The sequence below is a fragment of the Neovison vison genome, chromosome 3 (assembly GCF_020171115.1).
Source record: "Neovison vison isolate M4711 chromosome 3, ASM_NN_V1, whole genome shotgun sequence".
Lineage (NCBI taxonomy): Eukaryota > Metazoa > Chordata > Mammalia > Carnivora > Mustelidae > Neogale > Neogale vison.
In genome coordinates this window covers 75,038,955-75,058,382 of record NC_058093.1, presented here as the reverse complement: position 1 = coordinate 75,058,382, position 19,428 = coordinate 75,038,955, and the positions used below count along the sequence as shown (strand labels likewise).

Genomic DNA, 19,428 nt, shown 5'->3' with positions numbered 1-19,428 from the left:
TAAAAAATGTAGTATCTGTGAAGTGCAGTAAAGCAAAGTACAATAAAAATAAAATACCTGGGGGGCACTTGGGTGGCTCAGTGGGTTAAGCCTCTGCCTTCAGCTGAGGTCATGATCTCAGGGTCCTGGGATCAAGCCCCACATTGGGCTCCCTGCTCAGCAGAGCCGTACATGCCATCTTCCCTCTCCCTCTGTCTGCCTCTCTGCCTACTTGTGATATCTCTCTCTCTCTCTCAAATAATATCTTTAAAAAATAAAATAAAAAATAAAATAAAGTAAAATACCTGGGGCAACTGGGTGGCTCAGTTGGTTAAGTGACTGCCTTCAGCTCAGGTCATGATCCTGGGGTTCCCAGGATTGAGTCTCACATCTGGCTCCCTGCTTAGCAGGAAGTCCCCTCCCTCTGACCCCTCCCCCCATGCTCTCTCTCTCTTTCTCATTCTCTCTCTTAAATAAATAAATAAAATCTTAAATCTCTCTCAAGTAAATAAATAAAGCCCAAAAAAAAATGTGGAAAAACAATTAAAAAAATAAAATACCTGTATTTAAAAATCAGTATTTTTCTAGTGTAAAGGGAACTTGTTGATCATCCAATTGTAGAATCATGGAACCTCATTAGGGTTGGAAAGTACCTTAACAATCATCTAGACTACCACCTTTTCTATTCTTAAATCTTTTGTAGAAATACTGCCAAGTACTTGCCCAGATTAATCTTTATCAGATTACTACTGATTCTGTAGTGATTCAAAATCTATAAAATTTACCTTTCCATTTTTTTCAAGTTTTAATTTTTTTAAAAATTCAAACTTGGATCTTAAGTCAGTTCTTCCTAATTGTAGAAAAACTCATTTATGTTACAGAATAAAGATCAGAATGCAGAGGTTTAATGATTTACCAAAAATCACATAGGCATTAAGATCATAAGTCTTCAAGTCACTCAGTAAATATGTAAGACCCTATAATAAGCTTCTCATTGTTCTAGATGCTAAGAAAATTGGTGTACAAAGGAGACCCAGTCCCTCCCTTATTATGGGCCTTATACATAATGATCCAACGAATATTACAAATAAATTCACAATATATTGGATGTTCATAAATGCTATGAAAACAAAGCATGAAAAGAAGAGAAGATGGCACGTGTGGCAATATTTTTTAAAATGATAGGATAATGTTTTACCAGAGATGATGGGAGTGAGGGACAAGCTGTACAGATATCTAATGGAAGAGCATTTAAGAAAGAACATTTGTGACAGAAAGAGTTAGTGCAAAGACCCTGAGGCAGGAACAGGATCAGCACAATGTGGGATCAACAAGGAGGTGGTATGGTGGGAGCAGTTTGAGAGAGGTTCAGAGTTTTAGAACTGTGGTCAGGTGAGAAAGGCTAGAATCAGAGCATAGAGGATGTTGTTGTAGGCCATGGTAAAGGCTTCAGTTCTGAAGGAGAAGGAAAGCCATTGTTGCTTTCTGACTAGGGAGTGATGTGTAGTGCACCCTCTAACATCTTTGAAGGCTGTTTGTGTTTAAAGCACTGCTAAAAGCTGCCAGGGTATCAGTAAGATAATATCCTTGCTTTCTGGAAGCATGTTATCTAATGAAGATAAATTGTAAACAAGTAATTACAATAAAAGCACAAGTGAAATTAGTTGTAAATGTAATAGATGTAAATAATGTAAATGTAAGTAGAGCTGTATGAGTGGAGAAGAAGGAACCCTTAATTGTAATCACAGAAATTAGTGAGGAGCTACTGGACCCAAGAAATCAATTGACCGTCTGTTTCTAATCAAAGTTAGTAGGCTTGTTAAGGAGCCTCTCTTAACAGAAGTTTTAACTCAGCCACCTCACCCTCAAAAAGCTCTAACGGGAGAAGAACAAGGAGATAGTGTTAAGAGATTTCTTTATCATTGCTCTTTTTTTTTTTTTTTAAATATTTTATTTATTTAACACAGAGAGATCACAAGTAGGCAGAGAGGCAGGCTGGGGGGGTGGGAAGCAGGCTTCCTGCTGAGCAGAGAGCCGGATGTGGGGCTCAATCCCAGGACCCTGAGATCATGACCTGAGCTGAAGGCAGAGGTTTAACCCACTGAGCCACCCATGTTAAAAGCTGTAAGAGTTTATTAATACTAGTACTGCAGCTCCTCTGACATACCCTTTTATAAAGGACAGAGCATGCTTCTGAAGTATGTTAAAAAACACTTGAAACTATCACTTCACTTGTAGGAATGAAGAAAAGAAAAAGAAAATGCTTTCATGTATTTGAAAGATCACTTGGTTTTGCAGTTTTCAAATAATATCTTTCAGTTGTATGAATTTTCATTATATTAGCAAAATGTGGAGACAATTATGATTAAATCTATTTTTAAGTAGCCTAAGAGATTAAATTTAGAGTACTTTATGCCCTTAAGATCACTGTAGATGGTATTTGCAAGTGTCAATATTTTTTCTCTTAATATACAGATTAATTTAGAGTGTGCTTTGAAATAAAAATGTGTTATTCGTATAAAACTTCTTTAACAAAATGGTTATGTAACCTGTATCTCGTCAGAAGCACATGCCATTTGAGAAGAAAGTACCACATTATAGGGATGGCACACTTCTCTTGGCTGTAGTACCAACAAGGGAAGGCCTCCTACTGGACAACTCTGTGTCTTATCTCTCCCGCTTGCAGATTTCTGTAAGGCATTGGTAGGGACCCTGAGTTGCATTTACTTTTCTGAACACCACTCAATAGCCAGCTGCCTTACCTAGGTCGGTCTCTTTTGGTGAAGTTTCCTTATCTAAGTTACTTGTATCCTATTTGAGTTATAGTGGTCTTCCTAGATGGCTTGTTGGTGGAACTCTAAGAATTTCCTCCTTACTTGATCCTACAACTAGCAATTAGATGTCAGATTTGCTTCCCCAACCAAGTTTTTTATATGTTTTTGCTAATCCAAAGTGATCACTGTATTGCCTCACATTCCCCCTGCCAAAGAATACTCAGTGAGTCATTTATTTTAAAATGCAAAATCCAAAAAAGGAGTACTTCACCATTTTTTTTTATTGAGTTGTAATTCACATACCTTAAACATCGGCCTTTTAAAGTATACAATTTAGTGTTTTTCATTGTATTGACAAGGTTGTGTGACCATTACACACACTCATTTATTGGCCCGAAAAGAAATGCTGCACCCATTAACAGCCACTCCCTATTCTCTCCTCCTCCTAGCCCTTGGCAGCTACTGATCTGCTTTCTGTCTCTGCATATTTGTTTATTCTGAACATTTCATATAAATGGAATCATACAATATGTGGGTTTTGGTTTATGGCTGCTTTCACTTAGCTTAATGTTTTCAAGGTTTATCCATGTTGTAGCATGTATTAGTGTTTTATTCCCCCCCTGCTTTTTTTTTTAAAGATTTTATTTATGTGAGAAAGAGCATTAGCACAGGGGGAGGGAGATGGGGAGAAGTAGACTCTGTCTGAAATAAAAATGTGTTACTGTGTAAAACTTCTTTAACAAAAGGTCATGTAACCTATATCTCTGAGAAGCACATGCCAGTTGAGAAGAAAGTACCACAGGACATCTCAGGATCCAGTCCCAGGATCCTGAGATGGCCTGAGCTGAAGACTTAACTGACTGAGCCACCAAGGTGCCCCAGTACTTCATTCATTTTTATAGTGGATAATACTCTGTTATATAGATTACCATGTTTTGTTTTTCTGTTGATCACTGATAGACATTTGATTCTACTTTTGGCTTTTAGGAATTACGCTGCTGTGAACATTTGTGTGCACGTTTTTTGTATGGACATATATTTCAGTTTGTCTTATCTTTTGAACCGTTGCTTGTTCTTTGGAAGCTCAGCTTCTGTCCCTGCCTACAGAGGCCCCTGTTCTTATAAATCTTTAGCAGTGACATCCTCATACTTATAATCTTACTGTTGCTTGGTAGATTTAGACATTACTTCTCCAAGAAACCTCTTGAGTCTAATGTGAAAACTTGGAGGAAGTAAGGCAGGATTAGTAAAATCCCCTGGATTGCTGGATTTAAATCTTAGGAAAGGGTCTGCCAATTACCTTTTCTATAATGTATGTGATTGATAGGACTTTGAGCGTGGAAAGGTTTCACTATGAAATCCTTGCTCTGCTAAGCAAAACTGCAGTTTCTTCCACTGTATTGGAGAGAGAGCAGTTGAGATCCTTGCACTGAATTCATTTTATAAGTAAAAAAATAATTATCATGAAATAGCTATGGAGTTTGGTCTTCAGCATGGAGTTTTTTAAGTGTAGTTGTATTTTACTAGGGTAGGCTTCTGAGAAGTTTTTAGATAATACTGGAATAATTGAATGTAATATATAGCAGTAACATATTCTAACACTCAAGAGAATATTTTGCTGGTCAAGTAACTGAGAATGCAAAGGTGAAGGGGGTATATGTTCAGACATGGTGTAGTCAAGTTTTCAACTACTATGTAGACCAAATACTACCTCATTTCATTAAATTTTCCCAAAAGAACACCAAAAAAATCCATTTCCAGTGGTTTAATAATAGCTTACTCTATTTTCAGCCCCCCCTTTTAAAAGATTTTATTTATTTATTTATTTATTTGACAGAGATCACAAGTAGGCAGAGAGGCAGGCAGAGAGAGAGAGAAGCAGGCTCCCTGCTGAGTAGGGAGCCCGATGTGGGGCTCGATCCCAGGACCCTGGGATCATGACCTTAGCCAAAGGCAGAGGCTTAACACACTCAACCACCCAGGCGCTCCCCCCTATTTTAAAATTATTTATTTATTTATTTGAGAGAGAGTGAAAGCGAGAGAGATTATGGAGGGAGAGGGAGAAGCAGACTCACTGCTGTGCAGAGAGCCCGATGTGGGGCTTGATGGGATCATGATCTGAGCCGAAGGCAGCTGCCTAACCATCTGAGCCACCCAGGTGCCCCTATTTTCTACCTGTTTTAAACTATTCCTTTTACTTCTGGCAGGAAGGAGAGGCAAGAAGTATGTATGCACTTGGCAGTCATTAGTTAAATACTTTACTAGGATCCCATTTTATAAATGAAAAAATTGAAAGGCTCTTGAGACGGAATGTTGTTCCGATTTATTCTCTTTTTAGGACATTTTCCCTGTACTTTTAGGGTAATTTTCTTGCCAGATTAGTTTGTAAATTGTCAGTGTTTCCTAAAAGGAGAAAACTCAAATTGCTTGAAAAAACTGAAAGGATACTCTGAAGAATTTTATTAAAGACAGTGTAAACCAAACCAAGTGAGATTAATTCTGTGCCATATATGATTAAGCTATAGACTTTATCTGGGATTATAAAGTATGAAGCCTGTTTTAATACTTTGTAATTTTGTTTGTTTGTTTCAGTGAAAAGTGTAAGGCTAGAGGATTTACCGTGATTGTGGATGGCAGAAAATCACAGTGGAATGTGGTGAAAACAGTAGTCTTAATGCTACAGGTAATTTTATTTTTGACTTTTAGGAAATGGTTTTATTTTCTAGCAACAGATAAAGTGATAATGGCAAATGCATTTCATTTATTTCACTGTGCCCAACCTTCTCAGCAGTGACTGAGTTCTGAAATGCACATTACTGGATTTTTAAAATTCATTTCTGAGAGGTTTGATTTGAATAGTAAAATAAATTTGAGACCTATTCTAAAGATTTGTAAATGATCAAAAATAGTATGTTGTGTTTAAATAATTTAGTAAGTAGGCCAGTGAGTCCAAAAGTGTAAGATCTTGTCAGACTTACCTGGGAGTTTCTGTGTGCTGTGATATCTACATCAACCCCTTTTTCCTCCGTTCTGATACTGTAGGTGGCAGCAGGACTGGGTAAGTCTAGGCTGGAAGAGCTTCTCATGTGGTTCTGAGCAGTCTTTTCCTTCTGTTCCATACTTTCCTCTATAGAGTACCAGGATTTGTGGTACTTCCTGGAAGAAATGTACTTGACAGCTGTGTCCTTGGGAACTTGAGCAGCCCACAAACCAGCATTTAATAAACAGCTGCAGTTGCAAAGTCTTTGGTCTGATACTAGTTTTTGTGTTTCCTTGTGTTCCTCACAGGAAGATTTCACAATCTTTGCTTGTACTAGGTACCTACCTACCTACCTAGTAAACATTCTTTGCTTTATTATTAGGGTATTGAAGACGTTGTGATCTGAAATGGAAAAATAAACCGTTTGAGTGATTTAAAGGCGTCAGATTGCTCTAATGTATCTGTTTCCTTAGAAAGTCTCCAAGAGAATGTAGAAATTAAGTGAGTTAAATAAAAAAGATTATCTAACTTAGATGAAAAAAAGTGAAAAGGGCATTCCTAGCAGGGACACTGACTTAGTGATAGCTCAGAGATAAAACAACTATAATGAAGGGATTTGATGGCAGGTCAGTTTGGGGAAAATAGAAGTTGACAGTTATATGGGAAAGTGAGTATTCAGTTAGGTAAATATCACTGACATTGAAAGAAAGATCTAGTATTTTAAATGAATTGAGAAATAATTAGTAGCTGCTTTTGGGTTCTGTGGAAAGAAGTATAATTTCAAATTTTATTTCATTTTCATTTATTTTTTTAAAAGATTTTATTTATTTATTTGAGAAGGAGAGAGAAAGAGCACAAGCAGGAGTGGCAGAGGAAGAGGGAGAAGAAGGCTTCCCACTGAGCAGGGAATCCTCTGCTGACTCCATCCTAGGACCCTGAGATCATGATCCAAGCTGAAGCCAGATACTTAACTGACTGAGCCACCCAGGTGCTCCATAATTTAGAATTTTAAATGCTAACTAAGAAGAATGGTTCTTAATGTTTTATTTTTTATTTGGGATTAGAAAAAAGGGATTTTGGGGGGTGGGAACTAGTAATTTCAGTGCTCAGTATGGTTTGGGTAGTGTACTAAACTTTCTATAAATTAATCTCATTTAATTTTATCCTCACAACCTTGGGAGGCAGGTTCTATTATCCCAAAGATCAGCTGAGGCTCAGAGTTTTTATTTTATTTTATTTCATTTCACTTATTAAAAAGATTTTAATTATTTATTTGAGAGGGAGAAAGCATGAGAAGAGGAGAGTGAGAAGCAGACTTCCTGCTGAACAGGGAACCTGATGCCAGGCTTGATCCTAGGACCCTGAGATCATGACCTGAGCTGACGGCAGAGGCTTAACCTACTGAGGCACCCACACACCCCCATGCTCAAAGATTTTAAATAACCAGGTTCTTATAATGAACATGGGAAAGAGCTGCAGTTGGAATTTAACATGGCCTAACCCCCAGGTCTTGGCTTTATCCTTTACAAAGGGTATATTTACCAATGTGGGGGGTATTGGAGGTCTATCCAAAGTATCTATCCATTACCTTCTTCTTAAATGGGTGGCCTAAACCTTTATCATTAGAATCACTCCTTTGGGTTGGAAAGGCTATAGCCCACAGAGGATCAGTTTTTTAAGGGAGCACAGGTTGGTATTCCATCACTTTTTTTGTCTGGTGTATTCCCAGCACTTTTATATCCCATCCCTAAAGATGAACTCTTCTTGTAAAAGTTGTTAAAATAACTATTAGGTGAGAAATCCATTAATTATGACCTTGTGTTCTTCCTTTCATCCTGTCATTCAACTGTGTCACAGATGACCTGTTTGGGACTTGCTGTATGAACTGGACTTTGATCAGTGGCAGTTTTGAAGAACAATCAGTGGATGATTTAATCCCCTCTTGCGATTTCTTTTCTGATAGGTATTTTAACAACTTTTGGATTTATTAATAGTTAACATTTTCAGAAGTTGCAATGGCCTTTTGTTTACTCCTATTCAAACAGTTTTAACATACATAATCATTCATTGCTTTTATTTCAGAAGGTACTAGTACCAGTTATTTGGGGTCCCAGAGCTTAGTGTTGGCTTTGTTTATAACTAATATTCTCTAAAATGAGTGGTTTGGTTTTTCTTGTTTCTCACTATTTTAATATTCAATCATTTTGAAGTAGTAGCCTTCCACTAGTCAATATATAAATAAACCTCAGTCTAGCCTAGATTTCCCAACCTCTGATAACTTTTGATACTGTTGAATTTTTTTATCTTACTCATAACCCAGTCATTGCAGCAGGCACCAGATTTGTTATGTGCCCAAAAATGTGTTTAAATTGAAAGATTTCTATTTTCTCCTAATTAATAATAATTGTAACCATAATTTATTATTATTCAGTTGTGCCATTTATCATCTTAAATGGTATTTGACCCCTAGAGTTTGTAAATAAAGTTTTATTGAAACTCAGCTATGTCTATTCATTTATATTTTTTATAGTTGCTTTCATACTACAATGACAGACTTGAAGTAGTTGCAATAGAGACTTTGCATAGCCTGCAAAGCCTAAAATATTTATTATCTACACTTTTGGAAAGAATTTATTGACTCCCGGTGTAGAACATTTGAAATGGTGTGGTAGAACTTTAGAGTCAGACCTGGTTTCTATTTTAGTACCACAAGTAAACAACTGTTATATTGGACAAGCTTCTTTGAAACTCAGTTTACTCTCCTGTAAAATTAGGAGAAGGAGATTTCCTTGTTAATGTGAATTCATTTCTTCAACAGATATTTATGGAGTGTTTTCTATATGCCAGGCACTGTCATAGGCTAGAGATATAGGGGTGACATGATAGATAAGGTAATTGCCATTGGGAAGCTAGTGTTCTACTTAAGGAGTAGTAAGTAATTAGGCTAACTACTAATTAATGTAACAGCAGACAGTGATAAGTGCTATGATGCAACATACAATAATAGAAGATGACTGAATCAGATGGTGCAACTTTAGATAGGGTGGTCAGGGAAGGTCTCTCTGTAACTTAATGGAGGGAGCATTCTTCTTAGGTGTATAGGGCAGAAAACACTCCAGACAGAGGAAACATCAAGGGTATAAGCCTCAGATGGAAACAGACTTGTTACATTCCAGCAACAGCAGGAAACTTAGTATGACTGCGGGGGGTGGGGGGGTGGGGGGTATGAGCTAAGAGGAGAGGGTATGAGCTGAGGTCTGAGGGTCAGTGGGGCCCTGAGCCTGGAGGGCGTTCTAGGCTTTGGAAAGGAGTTTGAATTTTACTGTGAGCATGGAAAAATGTGAAGAAAGGAAGGCAGCCTGTTCTTTTTGTTTTGTTTTGTTTTGTTTTGTTTTAAAAGCTGACTTGTTTGGGGATGATAACAATGTGGGTGGTAGAAATGGATAGGTTTAAGATCCTATTTAAAGATAGACTGTATGGGGTTTACTGATAAAATATACATGGAATATTTTATTAACTCAGTAAACGTTAACTTCCATTCTTCTTTAGGTAATATGAATAACCATATCTATTAAATGTGAAATATTTGTCAGAGATTAGCTAGTCCTGTTCTTCAAGTTAATAATCAAGCAGAATCTGGGCTTTTTTGTATAATGGCCAGTAAGAAATTTATTTTATGAGAAAATTGATTTTACACTTTTGAAGAAATTCTCCCAAGGTGATTGTGTTAATAAAATTTTTTTTCATATATAGAAAAACCAAAGGTAGTAGTTTGCCAATTAAAAATTGTCTTACAGTTTAATCTGAATATATACCTATTAGATTCGGTACAACACAAAAATAATTCACATGTACTGTGTATATTACATTGAAATCCAAGTATTTCTTTATTGCCAGGTATGTTTTGAAGTTTGGAGTATTTCTTATTATTTTAATTCTTTTCCAAGGGTCTTTTAATTACTCAGCCCAACCATGAAAACCTAGTAATTTATAACTTTAATAAATTATTCATTTTACATGTATAATTTATAATTTTTTTAAATTTTTTTTATTTTATAGAATGTTGTTCCAGCTGAGGTGTCCCTTGTTTGTGTAGTGAAGCCTGATGAATTCTGGGATAAGAAAGTAACACATTTTTGTTTTTGGAAAGAGAAGGATAGACTTGGCTTTGAGGTAAATAAACTCTATTAAAAAGCAGAAATGTGTTGTATCTTTAAAAATAGCATATTGCTGCTATTTTATTTGCTCATTGTTGGAAATTAAGCTGAGCTTGTGCAGTGATGAGTCAGTGCCTAAGCAATGATGAGTATATAATTGACATTCAGATACTTGTGGAATATATTATGATTCTTTGTCAAAGACTATAAATTTTTTCTTGTTTTCATTTGTATCACTCTTTATAAACATTGAGTAAGTAGAACTTTTTATTTAAACAAAAAAAGTATTGTATTACTGAGAGGACATTTAGCTAATACTAGGAAACCCTGGACATTTTGAAATTGGAGTCTATTTTGTGTGATATGTCATAATTATTTTTAGTATCTGGTTTGGTTTTCATCCATGAAAAAAAGTTATCTGCCCTTTCCTATGGACACTGTCTGTCTTCATCTGTCTTGTGTAAAAAGTACATCTTATTGTAGATCAGAAAAGAAGTTCCAGATGGAATAAAAATTTAAACAATTCTGTCATATTTTTCCTGCCACAGCCTGTTAAAAGTTTTTTTATCTATGATACTATATCTGGTTCTGAACTGTACCTTGTTTGACATTAATATAGCTATTCAGCTTACTTTTGACTAGTGTTAGCATGTTGTATCTTTTTCCATAATACCTTTTTACTTATCATCTACCTATTTCTTTATGTTTAAAGTGGACTTCTTATAGTATCCTTGGGTCTTGCTTTCATATCCATTCTGACAATATGTCCTTTGCAGTGTTTCATAAAACCATTTATATTCAGTGTAATTATTGATACAGGTGGATTAAAATCTATCATCTTGCTAGATTTTATGTACTTTTTGGTTCTTTTTTTGCCTTCTTTTGGATTTTTTTTTAAAATTTTATTTGTTTATTTGACAGACAGAGATCACAAGTAGACAGAGAGGCAGGCAGAGAGAGAGAGGGAAGCAGACTCCCTGCTGAGCCGAGAGCCTGATGTGGGACTCGATCCCAGGACCCTGAGATCATGACCTGAGCTGAAGGCAGCGGCTTAACCCACTGAGCCACCCAGGCGCCCTGGATTATTTTTTATTATTACATTTTATCTCCATTGTAGTTTACATCCCTTATTAAGAAAAATTTTTTATGTCCATGCCCTAAGTTTACAATGTATTTCTTTAATTACCTAAATAATATAGCACTTAATATGTAGTAGAAATTATTTAAAACAGTATATATCCAGCACTTCCATTGTAGTCATACATTTTACTTCTCCTGTTCTATAAACACACAATAGATGGTTACTATTTTTGCCACTGATAGTTTATTTACAGCAATTAAAATAATAAAAAAATGAACTTTATCTTTCTTTATGCCATTTACGGTGTTCTTCATTTCTTTTTGGAGATTCATCTTTTTGTTTGATATGTTCCTTCTGCCTAAAGGACTTCCTTTAACATAACTTGCAGAACAGGTCTGTTGGCTTTGAATTTTTTTAGCTTTTGTTTTCCTTAAAAAAAAAAACTATTGTTTCTGTTATGGTTTTGAAAGATATTTTCAATGGGTATGGAATTTTGTTTCATTATTTTTTTCTTTTAGCACATTAACTATATAACACCATTGACTTCTCATTCCCATATCTTCTTTTTTTTTTTTTTTTTTAAGATTTTGTTTATTTGACAGAGAAAGATCAAAAGCAGGCAGAGAGAGAGGGGGAAGCAGGCTCCCTGTCAAGCAGAAAGCCTGATGCCGGGCTTGATCCCGGAACCCTGAGATCATGACCTGAGCTGAAGGCAGAGGCTTCACCCACTGAGCCACCCAGGCTCCCCTCATTCCCATAGCTTCTGAGGAGAGTTCTATTATTTGTATCCTTGGCCTGCTGTGTGCCATATATCTTTTTTCCCCTGTTGGCCACCTATAAGATTTTCACTTTAGGGGCTCCTGGGTGGCCCTGCGTCAGGCTCTTTGCTCGGTGGGGAGCCTGCTTCCCCCTTTCTCTCTGCCTGCTGCTCTGCCTTCTTGTGATCTCTCTCTCTCTGTCAAATAAATGACTAAAATCTTAAAAAAAAAAAAAAAAAAGATTTTCACTTTATTTTTGGGTTTTCAGCATTTTTATTATATAATGCCTAGGTGTATTTTATTTGGTATTTGTTCTCTTTGGTGTTCTCTGTATTTGTTGGATCTCTGGTTTGATGTCAGCCATCAATTTTGGAAAATTCTTAAATTTTTTTTTTTTTTAAATATTTTCTTCACCCCATTTTCTTTTTCTATTTCTTCTAGAAGTCCAATTATATGTAACATAGACTATTTGAAAATTTCTCACCATTCTGGGTTGTTGTTCTTATTTATTTATTTATTTTTTCTGTTTTATCTCTTTGTGTTTCAGTTTGGGTATTTTCTGTTGATCCATTTTCAAGTTACTGTTTGTTTGTCTTTATTGAGTTTGTTGAGACCCATTCATTGTAAGATTACTTTATCTACGTTACCATGTTTTCAGTTTGTGACATTTCTTTTTTTATCCCCCCCCCTTTTTTTTTAAAGATTTTATTTATTTATTTGACAGAGAGAGAGGGAGGGAGGGACAGTGAGAGAGGGAACACAAGCAGGTAGAGTGGGAGAAGGTAGAAGCAGGCTTTCTGCTGAGCAGGGAGCCTGATGTGGGGCTCAATCCCAGGACCCTGGGATCATCACCTGAGCTGAAGCAGATGCTTAACAACTGAGCCACCCAGGTACCCCAATTTTTTTTAAATTAGCATATAATGTAGTATTTGTTTCAGGGTTACAGGTGTTGATTCATTAGTCTTAACGTAACACCCAGTGCTCACCACCACACATGCTCTTCCAGTGTCCATCACCCAACTGCCTCATTCCCTTCACCCTCCTCCCCTCCAGCAACCCTTAGTTTGTTTCCTAAAATTAAGAGTCTCTTACGGTTTTTCTCCCTCTCTGGTTTTGTCTTGTTTCATTTTTTCCTTTCTTCCCCTATGATCCCCTGCCTTGTTACTTAAATTCCACCTATCAGTGCGTTCATATAATTGTCTTTCTCTGATTGACTTATTTCACTTTGCATTATCCCCTCTAGTTCTATCCATGTTGTTGCAAATGGCAAGATTGCTTTTTTTGATGGCTGCATAATATTCCATTGTATATATACACCACATCTTCTTTTTTTTTTTTTTTTTAAAGATTTTATTTATTTATTTGAGAGAGAGACAGGGAGAGAGAGCATGAGTGAGGAGAAGGGCAGAGAGAGAAGCAGACTCCCCGTGGAGCTGGGAGCCCGATGCGGGACTCGATCCCGGAACTCCGAGATCATGACCTGAGCTGAAGGCAGTTGTCCAACCAACTGAGCCACCCAGGCGTCCCACACCACATCTTCTTTATCCATTCATCTGTCAGTGGATATCTGGGCTCTTTCCATAGTTTGGGTGTTGTAGACATTGCAGCTATAAACATTGGGGCACAGGTGCCTCTTTGGATCACTACATTTGTATCTTTGGGGTAAATACTCAGTAGTGCAATAACTGGGTCATAGGGTAGCCCTATTTTCAACTTTTTTGAGGAATCTCCATACTGTTTCCAGAGTGGCTGCACCAGCTTGTATTCCCTGTTTGTAACATTTCTATTTTTTAAATTTCTATCTCTGTTGAAATTCCCCATTTCTTCTTGCATGTTGTCTTGCACTTTTTCCATGAGAACCTTCAGCATGTATTATATTATCTTAAATTCCCTACTTGATACTTCTACTATTCTGGGTCTTCCTCTAGTTATATCTTTTGCTTTGTTTCCTGACAGTGGTTTTTTTTTTTTTTTTTTCTTGCTTTTTGCATTCCTTGTCTTCTGTTGCTTGTTGGACATCTTGTTTAGGACTGAGGTAAACAGTATTGTACCTAAAGATGGGTCCATCTTGGCTATTGCTAGGGTTTTTTGGGGGCAGGAGAATTAGCCTAGCCAGGAGTTGAATTGACTTTGACTTTTGTTGTTGCTATTATTTTCTTCAGTGTACCACAGGCTTAGGTTGTGTTTATTTATTTATTTTTTTCTTTTTTAAAGATTTAATTCATTTATTTGACAGAGAGAGATGACAAGCAGGCAGAGAGGCAGGCACAGAGAGAGAAGGAAGCAGGCTCCCTGCCAAGCAGAGAGCTGATGCAGGGCTCAATCCCAGGACCCTGAGATCATGACCTGAGTTGAAGGCAGCAGCTTAACCCATTGAGCCACCCAGGCGCCCCCTCCCTTTTTTTTTTTTTCTTTTTTTTTAAGATTTTATTTATTTATTTGACAGAGAGGGAGAGATCACAAGGAGGCAGAGAGGCAGGCAGAGAGAGGGGGGGAAAGAGGCTCCACACTGAGCGGAGAGCCCCATGCGGGGCTTGATCCCAGGACCCTGAGATCATGACCTGAGCTGAAGGCAGAGTCTCAACCCACTGAGCCATCCAGGCATCCTCTAGGTTGTGTTTATACCACCCTTAACTATAGGTCTTTCCTTTGCACCTTTCCTTTGCATCAGAAAAGATCTCTTTGCAATTTTGACACTCCATTAGCAGAAGACTGCTGTTCCTTGTTATTCAGTATTTGTCAGAGGGGCATTTTCTGTTGTTCTGGTTCAGCCTCAATCTTAGGCTGGCTTTGTAACACTGAGTCTAGGGAATAGGGCCCTCAACTCAGGTTTAGAAGGCCTATGATACCCTGGGCTCATCATATATTCTTGTCTCTGGTAGGATAGAGGGCTTTTCTTTTCCTTCCCTCTAGCTACAGTGGGACTGTATTTGTGCTCTAAGGTCATCTGGGTTTGCTGCTTTTCCCTCAGGTCATGAAGGTTTTTATTCTCTAGAAGAGATAGAGTTGAATCTCTGCCATTCTTCAGCTTCATGCCTTTCCAGTGGTGGCTACTATTTGCATCCCCCAGGCTTGTACTCTGAGAGAGGCTGTTTTGTTGAAGTTTCTGATCTTTATTATCCCAGTCTTTCTCATGAGTCCCAGGAGTTCTGTGGAGAAGAGCCCTCAAGTGGTGGAGTTCTTCATGTCCATGCTTCCCAGGGGTTCTCTATTTTCACATTAGTTCACATTTGGCTTTTAGCAATTCATTAAATGTTAGCCGAATTCTTTCCTGGCTTGTATCATGTCAGGCTTTTTTTTCCCCAGGTAAACAAGTGCTCCAGCCCCATCTTTTCTCAAAGGCACTGGTCTATCCTTAGATTTCAAGTTAGTTGGTTGTCCTGTTGACCCTCATGGGTTCAAGAAAAGTTTTCGTTTTTCACATTAACTTGCATCATTTTGATGGTGGAGATAGTAGTGTAAGGGTTGGAGCATTGTTCTTTCCAGCCTTCTACATCCTAAGCAGAAATTAGTTGCATTTCCCCCCTGCTTTTATCTTACACGCTTTAATCATTGGTTAACTTGACTGGGGTATAGACTTAGTGGAAAGGTGTGCTAGCATTGTAGGGGAAAGCAGTCTGGGCTGCTGGGTTCCATTAGGAAAGGTGTTACCCTGATAGTTGAATGGGAAACTGCATCCCAAAGAGGAGAAACAAAAGTATAGTGAGGGAAGAGAGTAAAGTAAAGTTTGAATGTTGCCATGGTGAGTGAGTACTTTTGACTGGTGGGAGGTGTGCTGTTCATGTCAAGGGCACACAGGAAATGTTGCTCTGAGGTGATGCAAAGTGAGCAGAGGCAAGTGGTGTAGAAGCTAAAGTTGCGAACACTCAGTAGGAGAAAAGATCCCTTTTATGAAGAGCCCGTCACATCCTGCTTAAGCATAGGCATCTGCTCAAAAATGCTTTGCTTTGTTGGTCTCATGATATATAAGAATTCACAGTGGCTAAACACCTTGCATCTTAGAGGGTAAAATAGAAGACACATTAGGAAATGTGATCACATTAGGAAATTAGATCTGCTTGGATCTAATGTCATAGATTGCTGTTTAAAACTCAACTATGAAGTTTCTCGTTATCTCCATGTTGTTTTCTTTTAGACTCTGAAGATTCAGCTGGAGTATCTTCCCAAGTAAATAAGCACTAGGCACTTATTAAAATGCCTGTAATATCCCTAATGAGATGAGAGTAAGTCATTTCAAATGCTGGCTAATGCACTGACAAACATATTTGACTTTATGGTACAGTTCAACATAGCCATTTTTGATACTTAGAGCTATATATAATTAAATTCAGTGTAGATGTTTGTTTAATTAAAAATTATTTTCCTGGGACGCCTGGGTGGCTCAGTTGGTTGGACGACTGCCTCCGGCTCAGGGTGTGATCCTGGAGTCCCGGGATCGAGTCCCACATCAGGCTCCCAGCTCCATGGGGAGTCTGCTTCGCTCTCTGACCTTCTCCTCGCTCATGCTCTCTCTCACTGTCTCTCTCTCTCAAATAAATAAATAAAATCTTTTAAAAAAAAAATTATTTTCCTTGGTGTTATTTGGATCATTTGGGCTGTTGTAATTAAGCTTGTGTTTTTGTTTATATTCTAAATATTTTTATTTTTTATTATTTTTTATTTTATTTTACTTATTCATTTGACAGAGGGAGAGGTGAGAGAGAGCACAAATTGGGGAGAAGGGGCAAAGGGAGAGGGAGTAGCAGACTGAGTAGGAAGCCTAACACAGGGCTCCATCTCAGGACCCTGGAATTATGACCTGAGCTGAAGGCAGACACTTAATTGACTGAGCCACCGAGGCACGCCTGTATTCTAAGTATTTTTAAAGTATAACTTTGGCATAAATACTGCTGTTCCTAGAAGCAAGAGTATGTTTTACTTCATAGAATTATCCATAAGAAGGATTTATTACCAGGTGTTGACAGCATTGATCAAATAAACACATAGTAGTTGTTTTAATGACACCTTGTTCTTCCCACATGATTTCACATTTCCTTCCTCATCATCTTTTCTTATTTTTCTTCTAGATGACTTTCTTCCTCCTCAGTTCTATGTTGTTTTTCATTAGCGATTGAATAGTCTTCTCTTGTTGCTCACCTAAATATTTCCTTATGTATTGTCTTACCTCTGAAATAGTTATCTACCTGTCCACTTTCCCTTTTAGCAATTCAGAGATTCATGTACTTTTATCTTCAGCAGCATTATACCTAGTGACTCTGAAAGCTTTTGTTGCTTAGATGATAGTATCTGTAGTCTATCAAATGACAAGATAAAATTAAGGTAGTACTGGTATTAATCTTATCCTCAAATTGGGAGACTAATAATCAAAAGGATCTCTACCTTATTCTGTATTGTCATTCACGAGAGTGAAAGTGTAATTTATTGGCAGTGATAATCAGCCACCATTCTAAATTGTTTTCTTCTCTCTTCTTAATACTGCATCTGATTCTGGTTTTTGTTTTTTATTTTTTGTTTTGTTGTTTTTGTTTTTTGAGGCCTAATGATCCAAGACCAGTGTGTATAGAAAGTGACAAATGCTCTTCATTGCACAAAATAGGTCATATATAAAAGAGAATGGCCCAAATTAAATGTATAGGATGACACCTTATTAGAATCCTCTACGGAGCTTAAAGAGCCCGTAGAGCTCACTTCACAGATAGTTTAATGCAGGTGCCTTCTTTGGCAGTTTGGGGAAATAAGCCTGGAGTGAGTTCCTTTAGGTTGACTTCTTACAAGGCCAGTGAATTTGTGGCAGAGCTAGGGTACAAACCTGGAGTGATTGGCTCCTAGTGCCTAGTATCCTTTCAGTTATATTGGTGCTTAACCTAAGACAGGAATTTGGAAATCATTTGGCATATTCTAGTAAAAACTTTGTCCCTCTGTTCTATTATATCAAAGGGACAACAACATTTAGATTTAGAGTATTTTTTACTAAGGCTGTAGAAATAAACCAGAAAACTTTAATCTATTTCTTTTTGTGAGATTGCACAACTCTCTCTGGAATACTGCAGAAATAAAAGCTCATTTCTTTTGTAGAAACATATCTTAGTTTATCCTATTCTCAGCAGTAGAACACATAGCTTCTACTAAATAATACTTCTAATAAATAAATTTAACTCATATTAAGTAAAAAATGTTGAACAAATGAATGACACATGACTAAAAATTAAATTATAAGGGACGTGATAGATTTTTCAAGAGATATTATTTCAGTTTTAAATAAACCACTGTGCCAAATAGGGCACAGTAGAAGAGCAGAGAGATCATTCATTATATTTTATATTTGTTACATTTTCTATTCAGTTGTCTTTTCAGGAGAGAGCATTGTGGGGGGTATCTTTCAGATGTGAATTGGTGCTCAATTTAGCAAAGTAGTTTATTTCCTCATAAATACATGTTTCTGTTTCATTGTTGGTATATATATAGTTAATTGATTACTAGGCACTTCCTAGAAAGGAAAAGCCCCCTTCGTAGGAGGTGACTGTGTGGAAGTATCTGCCTAGATCCGAGAATGGCTTGCTGGCCAATGAGAATGTTCCTGCGGCTTTATTCCACTTCCAATGACAGTTTAACATCATGCCGGTCTCTAAGAGCTAGTCTAAATAAGCCTCTTTGGAACAAAAGGATAAAGCTGTCTGTGACAAGTGTTTCAATAAAAGAGTAATATTTTTCTGTGTTCTTTTTATTCTAAGATGTTTATTTTATTTAAAAAGTTAAGATATTTATTTTAAATTAGCTCTTATTGTTACCTAAACAGGAAAACAGTGAAATTGAGATATGCTAAACTCATAAAAGAGAGATTACATTAATTGCCATTTAGGCATAATATAGTTTGCTGTTTCTAAACTAGTCAAAAATGTAATTTGAAGTTCTTTATCTTTTCTTTTACTTTTTAAATGGGGAAAGAAGGCATATAAACTCCCTCAGTTTTTCTCTTACCACCATCTCTAGATTTTTCTTTGTTCTCACTGTAACCTCCCTGAAAGCTGCCTCAGAGAAGTTACATTTTTTTTTTTAAAGATTTTATTTATTTATTTGACAGAGAGGGACACAGTGAGAGAGTAAACACAAGCAAGGGGAGTTGGAAAGGGAGAAGTAGGCTTCCCGCTGAACTGAGTGCCCATTGTGGGGCTTGACCCCAGGGTCCTGGGATCATGACTTGAGCCAAAGGCAGGTATTTAACGACTGAGCCACCCCGGTGCTCCGAGAATTTACTTTCTTCAGTTGGTGCATGAGATTTCATTGTGCTCCCGCTGTTAGTCGGTCCCTTCTCTTGGTTTTTTTCTTGAGTCTTTCTGTTTTCAGGTTTTTTTTTTTTTTTTTAAGTTTTTATTTATTTATTTGACAGAGAGAGAGAAAGAGGGAGAGAGAGCGCACGCGAGCGCACAAGCTGTGAGGATGGTAGGCAGAGGGGAGGGAGAAGCAGGTTCCTTGCAGAGCAGGGGAAGCCAGATATGGGACTCAGTCCCAGCGCTCTGGGATCATGACCTGGGCTGAAGGCATTGGCTTAACCAACTGAGCCACCCAGCCTCCCTGTTTTCAGGTTTTTAACACAGTATTTGGTATATATTCTTTTTTAAAAAGATTTTATTTATTTATTTATTTGTCAGAAAGAGAGTGAGAAAGCACACAGGTAGGCAGAGAGGTAGGCAGAGGCAGA

General features: G+C 37.3%; 1 protein-coding gene across 4 annotated transcripts in view; it reads left to right on the top strand.

Annotated features, from left to right (window-relative positions):
- The window catches only part of SESTD1 (SEC14 and spectrin domain containing 1), a 144,437-nt gene that overhangs the window by 64,183 nt on the left and 60,826 nt on the right, over positions 1-19,428 (top strand). For 3 of the 4 annotated variants that reach the window (XM_044242445.1, XM_044242443.1, XM_044242444.1), the window contains 2 exons: positions 5,346-5,436; positions 9,793-9,906. In XM_044242445.1, coding sequence (XP_044098380.1) covers positions 5,346-5,436; positions 9,793-9,906 — 205 coding nt within the window. The remainder of the gene's footprint in view (positions 1-5,345; positions 5,437-9,792; positions 9,907-19,428) is intronic. The other variant, XM_044242446.1, reaches the window with a different exon arrangement.